At 42.4% G+C, this 9,192-nt stretch overlaps 1 gene segment (V, D, J or C); it reads right to left on the bottom strand.

The window, feature by feature from the left end:
- Nucleotides 1-3,915: 3,915 nt before the first annotated feature.
- On the bottom strand, nt 3,916-5,821 carry LOC104981950. The segment is given in 2 exon segments: nt 3,916-5,293; nt 5,380-5,821. Coding segments are annotated over 2 exon segments (427 nt in total).
- Nucleotides 5,822-9,192: the final 3,371 nt, after the last annotated feature.

Genomic DNA, 9,192 nt, shown 5'->3' with positions numbered 1-9,192 from the left:
GAGAGTCCCTTGGACTGCAAGGAGATCCAACCAGTCCATTCTGAAGGAGATCAGCCCTGGGATTTCTTTGGAAGGACTGATGCTGAGGCTGAAACTCCAGTACTTTGGCCACCTCATGCGAAGAGTTGACTCATTGGAAAAGACTCTGATACTGAGAGGGATTGGGGGCAGGAGGAGAAGGGGACGACAGAGGATGAGATGGCTGGATGGCATCACTGACTCGATGGACGTTGAGTCTGGGTGAACTCCGGGAGTTGGTGTTGGACAGAGAGGCCTGGTGTGCTGTGATTCATGGGGTCGCAAAGAGTCGGACACGACTGAGCGACTGATCTGATCTGATGCTATACAGTAGGACCTTGTTGTTTATATATTTTATGTGTAATAGTTTGTATCTGCTCATCCCAAACTCCTAATCTATCCCCTTCCCAGCCCTTTCCCTTTTGGGAGCTATAAGCTTGCTTTCTATGACTCAGTCTGTTTCTGTTTTGTAAAGAAGTTCATCTGTGTCATATTTTAGATTCCACATGTAAGTGATATCACACTTACTCTGTCTGACTTCATTCAGCACAGCATCTCTAGGCCCATCCATGTCACTGCGAATGGTGTTATTTAATTCTATTTTAGGGCTGAGTAGTATTCCATTGTGTATATATACCACTTCTTCTTAATCCATTGATCTGTCAATGAACATTAGGTAGGTTCCATGTCTTGGCTATTGTAAATATTGGTGCTATGAAACTTGAGTGCATACATCTTTTTGAATTATAGTTTTGTCCAGGTATATGCCTAGGAGTGAGATTGCTGGATCATATGGCAACTCTATTTTTAGTTTTTTAAGGAAGCTCCATAATGTTCTCCACAGTGTCTGCAGCAATGTACATTCCCATCAACAGTGTAAGAGGGTTCCTTTCTTCACCATGTCTCCAGCATTTGTTATTTGTAGACTTTTTAATGATACATTCTGACCAGTGTGAGGTGAATCTTCATTGTTTTTATTTGCATTTCTGTAATAATTAGTGACAGGCAACATGATTTTTTACCACAATAATTAGAAATAAGAACACAAGTTCTGTGATGACTTATTATCTTTCATAGGATAAAAGAAGAAATTTGTAGAATACTATTTTACTTGAATATAGATTCCTTATTTAAACTAAAATTTGAGAGCTAAGGCCAGTTCTCTTATGATGAAAGAAGAAATGTCTTCCTGACTGTTCTGTAATCTTAAGCCACTCAGTTGGATAAAGAGAAAAAGAAATTGCCAGAAGCAACTGAATGCTCCTCTGAGCACAGATAAGCTGTCCATTTGCCAGGACAGAGACAGGACTGACCCTGATTTCCCCACGTCTGCTCCAGACCCACCCTGTCATTTTAAATCCCTTACTGCATCAAGCATAGTGCCTTTCCTATGGAGATAAATCTATATGATCGATATTATTGGTACAAAAGAAAAATGTTAAAATAAAGCTGTAATTCTTGAATATAGTGTTTACACTATATTTTCAAAAACAGTTACACTCATTAGCTCCTTTTATGTAAATGATGGTATTTTGAGCCAAGAAACAAGTCTCCACAGAGATCAGGATGTGACATAAGGATGGATGATCAGGTAGAAAATGATAGAGCTGGAATGCAAACATTTATGTAATACCAAGTGCCCAGTGTGCTACAGAAGGGAACATGAAATCATTCAATACTGCCTTTCATTCTTTTAAAAACAATTTTTAGTTCCTTTTGGAATATAGTTGATTAACAATGTTCTGTCAGTTTCTAGTGTACAGCAAAGTGATTTTAATTCTAATTTTGCCTATTACCTGCTTGATTTATTTGCTATCTAACACTCAGTGTTCTAACTCTGAAAATGTAGTAAGAACACCTATGTCTCACATCATTATAGGAAGATGCATAGCACAATCCAGATATAACACGGGAGTTCAGTGGATCCGTGACCTGTATCTCCTTCCTCTCTGCTCCTTCTCTTTTTGGAAGGAGGCAGGTCACAGAGATACCACTGAGGGGACCTAATGTGGACTGGGGTACACCCTTTGCATCCCCTTACTTCCTTGACTTGAGTGATATGATTGGTATCTCCTGACAGAAGAACTCTCTGTCAGGGCTGCTAGAGATCTCAGCCTTGCCTCCCAGTATGCACTCTGTGAGGGAGCTTCATGGTCAAGACTGTGGGGCAGCCACACCCATCTTTGTCCTTCAGGGAGCTCCCCACCCATCTCACACCTAACATGAGCAAGGAAGGAGCTGACTGTAAATGTCCTATATTTCCTGTGCCAAAGAGGTATGGAAAATTGTCAGAAAAGTTTGATTCAAAAATGAATAACTATATACCAATAAAGTTTTTAAAAACTTAGTAAAAATCTCTTACTCTTCTACTCTATCACACTGCCCTCAATGAACATGACCTGGGGCATCAGCACAATGCACAGCCACGCCTTTGCCAGCCTACATCCCTCACTTGGAGAGAGACAGACTAGCTGAAGTGCTTCCCAAAGTAAGTGACAGTCTTGGGACCATTTCTTTCATCCTGGCAGTGATTACCCTGAAAACAAGATCACTCAAGAAAGATATACTCTAGGTTTCTAAATATGTCTCAGTAGGATTTTCATGCAGAAAAGAGCTAATCTACCACCGTGGAGGTTGCAACTGACATTAAGTGGTATAAATCCAAGACAGAGACATTTTGGAACGGTTATATTCTGCTTTAGACCTGAGAAAACTGATGACTAACAGCGTGAAGATCTTGCCCAAGGTCACAGAGCTCATAAGGGAAAAGCCAGAGTCAGTGAGGGGTGAGAATAGGGTTCACACCATAGTTGAGGTTCACAGCAGGGGCCCTGGGCTGTCCCTTCCCGGGGACTGTGGACCATGTATTAATAGCTCTTTAAGGACATGGGTGACTAGCTGGTTCTTCTTGTTGGCCACATTGTCACCAGTTCAAAAAATTCACTCTCTGTGGAGTCTGGCATTGGTGTGACTGCAAGAACAGGAAAGAGTTGTATTAGGATGATGGGGAAGATGAAGTAAATGAACGTGAAACAGAGCTAGAGTAAGTTTCTGACCCCTTTAGCTCCACCTCTTCTAACACATACTGGGGGATCTTAGCTTTGAATTAGGCCTTCAGTGAAGGGTTGGGCTCTTTCAGAAGGAAAGCATATATGAATTATACATTTCTAACTGCAAAATGAGAGCTCAGGGAGGTAGACAATGAGTTTAGGAATCTTTTATTAATTGTTTTACCATTGCTATTAAGCTGTACATAAACTGTGACTTTCCACTTCAAAAGGGTCTAAATTCAGCTTAAACTTCAAAAGGATTTTCTTTCTCTCCCTCATACAGCATCAGGGGCTTTTCTGTTTCGGGCTTGAAGAATCAGTGACACAGGCTTTCTTTGTTTTTTTTCTTCTTCTTTTCTTAAGAAGGTAGTGAATATAGTGATAAGTGATTTGTGTGATTTTCCTATAAATGCAGAGATTAGAGGCATATATTTTTAGCTGTTCAACCTCCTCATTTTATAGAAGAGAGCAGAGTAGCCAGAGATTCACTCAAAAGTCCATATGTGGTGACATTCAAGGAGACGTGTATAACAGGATATTGAATATTGAATAGCTCCCTGTGCTATACAGTAGGACCTTTTTGCCAATCCATTCTATATACAATAGTTTGCATCTGCTAATCCCAAGCTCCAGTCCTTCCCTCCCGACCCTCCTTCCCGTTGGCAATCGCACGTCTGTTCTCTGTGCCCCTGAGTCTGTTTCTGTTTCACAGATGGGTTAATTAGTGCCATATTTCAGATTCCACATATATGTGATATAAAAGGGTATCTGTCTTTCTATTTTTAACTTACTTCACTTAGAATGATAATCTCTGGTTGTATTCATGTTGCTGCAAATGGCATTATTTTATTCTTTTTTATGACTGAGTAGTATTCCATTGTGTATATGACCACATCTTCTCTATTCATTCATTTGTTGATGGAAGTTTAGGTTGTTTGCATGTTTGGGCTATTGTGAACTATACTTCAATGAAAATAAATTAAATTTAAAAAAACAACAACAGAGAGAAGTGAGAACCTGATGTCTCATCCAGGGTTAACTGCATCACCATGAGGATTTTTATCAACTCAAACTCATGAATGCCAGGCATGCCAATAGAGGAGGACACTGAGACATTGCCAATATTGTTTCCTGGGCTTCTAACTGCTGTCTCTTCCCCCACAAAATGGTAACAATGGGTGAACAACTTAGAGACTGGGATCAGACATGCACTTCCAGGCTCAGCTTTCAAACATTTTGTGGCAGATCTAGACTGTCCCTCACCCTTGAAATCATTTATGTGCCATTTTGTCTGTGCATCCTTCAAGGGAAATGGTCAGATTTTTATCTTTTCAGTCAATACCAGAGCTGTCCGTTAGAAATAAATGTGAGTCACCAATTCAAGCCATAGATGAAAATGTTTTGGCTTCTGCATTAAAAAAAAATGAAGGTTAGGACTATTTTTACTTAGTCCAAGATGTCCAAAATATTTCAACAGTAAGACAATATAAAAATAATTAAAGAGATATTCTACTTTTTTTTTCTGTGACTATCTGCAATATATAGCTTGTGTTATAGACATACAGCCCACCTCAGCTTGGGCTCTTGAACTAAATACATTTCAAGGGCTCAATAGCTGGATGTGTTTAGTAGCTGGTGGATTGAGCAGCCCAGATTCTCCTCCAAATGCTCCAGATAAGCTGAACTGGACAATCTTTGGAAAAGTCCCTGCCACCTGCACAGCATTTTCCCTGGGTCAGCTTCAGCTCCCATCAGATTTTATCTGCAGAAGCCCTAGAGTGGGGGGAGTCGTCAGGATACTGAGAGGTCACCCCAAGGCAACCTAAGGGACCTGGAGGCGGTGGCAGTTGCCAGGTCTGGGAGAGCAGTGGGTCTCAGAGCTTTTTGTGCAGATCCCGGGGCTGCGCGCACTGCTGTGCCGATCCCCAGGTAGCACAATAGTAGTCCTTCGTCGCTCTTCGCCAGCTTCCTCAAGGACATGGTGTAGCTCTTGCCATCTGCGCCACGGGCCGTGTTGACTTTATCACCTCTTAGGACCGAATCCCACTGCACATCCCGCTTGGACAAGGCTAGATAGAGAAGCCTCTCAGGGGCCTGGCCCTCCAGTTGGCGGAACCAGTGGACGTAATCCACAGACCTACTGATCTGACAGGAGAGAGTGATAGCTCCACATGCGTGCCCCACCATCACGGACCCCTGGAACACCCTGATCTCCTGCTGGATGCCTGCAAGGGATGAGATGAGGGCAGGTTGAGTCCGCAGCCTCCGGGTGCATCCCGCCCGGCCCACCGGGGAAGCCGCAGGGACTCACCTGGAACCACGAGGGCCCAGAGGAGGGCCAGGCGGCCCAGAACGGCTCTGCCCCCTGCCCCGAGACAAGAGCCCATGGTGGTGGGGCTCAAGTTACCCGGAGGCGCCGCACCTGGGTGTGTGATGGAGGTCAGGTCAGGGTCTGAGTGGGTGCTTCTCCCAGGCTACCCGGGGCAACTGATGAGAGAAGTAAGGGAGGGGTGGAAGAGGGAGGAGCCAGAGGGAGGAGACAAGAGTCTGACCACAGGGTGAGGGGAGGAATGGTAAACGAGAAAGTTTGAGAAACACTAACGAATATTGGTGGAATAATGAAATAGGAATACAGAGATCGGTGATTGGGCATCAAATATACTTTGGCAGTGTGCTAACTGATTTATGTTCATTGTTTTATTAAATCCTGAAACCTTGTGGGATAAATAATATCTTCGGTTTAGAAACGGGGAAAGCTGCGGCTGTTTTATTTCATTTTGTTTTAACTTTTATTTTAGAGTATAGTATAGTCTATTTACAATGTTGTGTTAGTTTCAGCTGTACAGCAAAGTGACATATATATATATATGAATATATGTATGAATATTTTCATACATGTATGAATCTGAATCCCTTTTCAGATTCTTTTCCCATATAGTTTATTACAGAATATGGAGTAGAGTTCGCTGTGGTATACAGTAGGTCCTTGTTGTTTATTTTATATATGGTGGTGGTTTAGTCTCCAAGCTGTGTCCTTTGCTTTGCGACCCCATGGACTGTAGCCTACAAGGCTCCTCTGTCCATGGGGATTCTCCTGGCAAGAATACTGGAGTGGGTTGCCATGCAATACTCCAGGGGATCTTCCCAACCCAGGATCCAACCTGGTCTCTTGCATTGCAGGCATATATTTTTACCAACTGAGCTCCCAGGGAAGCCCATTTTATATATAGATGCTGGGAGGGATTGGGGGCAGGAGGAGAAGGGGACGACAGAGGATGAGATGGCTGGATGGCATCACTGACTCGATGGACGTGAGTCTGAGTGAACTCCGAGAGTTGGTTTTGGACAGGGAGGCCTGGCGTGCTGCGATTCATGGGGTCGCGAAGAGTCGGACACAACTGAGCGACTGAACTGAACTGAACTGAGTGTGTATATATTAATCTCAAATTCCTAATTTATCCCTTCCCCAAAGGAGATGGTTTTTAAGTCACTGCATGCCCAAGAAGAATTAGGTTGGGATTTGAAGCCAGGTCTGGCTGGAGACAAATCTCATGCTCTCTTTGGCTACTTTATACCCACAGAGCAGTGAGTGCCCTGCTAATTTGGGAGGAGAAGACAAACCCAGAACAACCATCCTTGCTGAAAAGTCCTGCTACTATCTGAGCCAGCACTGTGTTGTATCCTCCAAGGGTCTCATCAGAGGGGGACTAAATTTTCTGAATAATATGATAGCTGTGTAGTTTTGGCAAGGAGCTTCACTTCCTTTTTTCCGTCTGTGAAAAGGGAAGTCATGGGGTTGTATGGAGAGTAAACAGGATCATGTGAACACAGTGTGTAGTCCAGTCCCAGAGGCAGAGGAAGAGCTCCGGAAATGGTAGGGCTTATTGTTTACCTTGAACCCAGATATGTGTGCATGCTCAGTCATTCTGTTGTGTCCAACTATCTGTTACCCCAGGGACTGTAGCCCACCAGGCTCCTCTACCCATGGGATTCTCTAGGCAAGAATACTGGAGTGAGTTGCCATGCCCTCCTCCAGGGGATCTTTCTGACCCAGGGGTCGAACCCAAGTCTCCTGTGTCTCCTGCATTGCAGGTAGGTTCTTCACCTTCTGAGCCACTAGGAAAGACTGAACCTGGACAGTTTCTAGTAAATGATGTCTGGGGTCCACTTAATATGGGAATTATAGGGAAGATTGCAGTTTTGGAGAATCAGGTGTGTGTGTGTTCAAAGGAGGACTCCTAAATTGAACCAGGGGTCAGTGAGGACCAGGGGACAGGGCCAGGTCCCCCTATCTCTGCATCATATCCTCAGAAATTTTAAAGGTAGGGCACTGGGAGCGATCAGCTGAAGGATCCACCCGAAATGAAGCTTTGAGAATAAAGATAGCAATCACTTCCAGTTGAAATACAGGTTCCTTTCCAGTTATATTAATTGTACCCAGGACCTCCTTAGTATGTACTTTTTTTTAATCACTCAGTCGTGTGTATAGCTATGCTAATTTTCAGGCTAATTTTGCCTTGAAGCCCAGGAAAAGGGTGGTGAGGGTATGGTGAGGAAAGGGGACTTGGGTTGGGCAGGGAAGCTGTGAGTCCCTCAGCACACACACCAAGCCTAGTTCCTGAGCTTCTCTTCTGCAGCACAAAGTCAGACGTGCTCAGCTGCAACCTAGATGCAAGACTCAGTGTCCTGAAATGAAGGCTTTGGTGAGGTGTGAGCCAAATAAAAAGCTAATGGAATACTTGCTGAAAGAGTATTACAGGACTATCACTTACACCATCCTGAGATGTATAGCCCAGCTGTGGTAAAATGTTAGGTAGAAAATAAAGCGACAATTGAGGTGACATCTACACAGACAAACAACAGTGTAAGAAAGACAAGCGTGGCAGTTGGAAGCCTTGTACTGCGTCGGTGGTACTCAACATACTTCAACCTGTCTTTCTGCAGTAGTGTTCAGACATAAAACAAAAATGTGGGCGTGGAAATAGTAGATCCCTTTTTATTTTTTATTTATTTATTTATTTTTTTTTAGAATGTAAATGATGAGAAACCTATTTCACAAGGGCTTTGGAAGAGCTACATGGGATAGTAGATGTCGCTCCCTTCCTCTATCATTATTACATTAAACCACATGAGCTTGACATTTTTGTATTGTGTTTATTTTTTGACTGGTGTATAGTTGCTTTAAAATGTTGTATTAGTTTCTGCTATGCAGCAAAGGGGATCAGCCACATGTATACATATTGGTGCTGTGAATTTACTCTAAAAATAAATCCTTCGATAGCCTTCCATATGGTTCTTTAAGTGTCTAAAACACAGTCCATGTTCAGTATATAAACTTCTTAATGAAAACATAGGGCAAATGTAGCATTTTGCCTTTTTACACCATATCTCAAATACGCTTATTTCCTCTCTTTCTAACCATGAAAAAACCCTCACTGAAAGTCACCAAAAAAGAGAAAAACACCAGAGATGAGATTGTCCTTTTGAAGGCTGAAAAGGTGCCATTCACTGCTGATGTTATTGAACAGCTAATAAAGAATTTATTGATTGCAGTATCTCATGACACAGTGCCATATCCATATATATTTAGTCACCTGCCTGAGGATGGTGAGATAATGTCATGGTCCACCCTGTATTCAGAGGAGACTGAATCTGATCTCGTAATGAAAAGTTGCCAGTAGTATTTCATCTTTTTATTTTAACTTGCAGAATGGAATTTCTTGTTTCATGTCTGAGATTTCTTTTATATTTCTTCTAGTGTATGTGCTCAGTTGTTTCTAATTCTTTGGGACCCCATGGACTGTAGCCCACTGGATTCCTCCGTCCATGTAATTTTCCAGGCAAGAATACTGGACAGGTTGCCATTTCCTACTCCAATATTTCTTAAGACCCTACATTTGTCTTGCTTTAAAAAAAAAAAAACAACACTTATGTACATGCCTTTTTGTACAATTTTAAAAAGTAACAAGTTCCTACATATCAAAATAATTAGTTTTATTTTTCCTGTTTTTCATCATACATTTGGCCTAACATGTTGGAATAAGGGGGACACAAGGGATTATGAATACATACCAAAGGTCTCCAGAAACAGTATCTTTCTCATAAGAGAATGATCTAAATTAGT

Source organism: Bison bison, unplaced genomic scaffold (genome assembly GCF_000754665.1).
Source record: "Bison bison bison isolate TAMUID 2011002044 unplaced genomic scaffold, Bison_UMD1.0 scf7180017864525, whole genome shotgun sequence".
NCBI classification, from domain to species: Eukaryota; Metazoa; Chordata; class Mammalia; order Artiodactyla; family Bovidae; genus Bison; species Bison bison.
The sequence above is the reverse complement of the archived record's forward strand: the minus strand, read 5'-3'. Positions and strand labels throughout refer to the sequence as shown.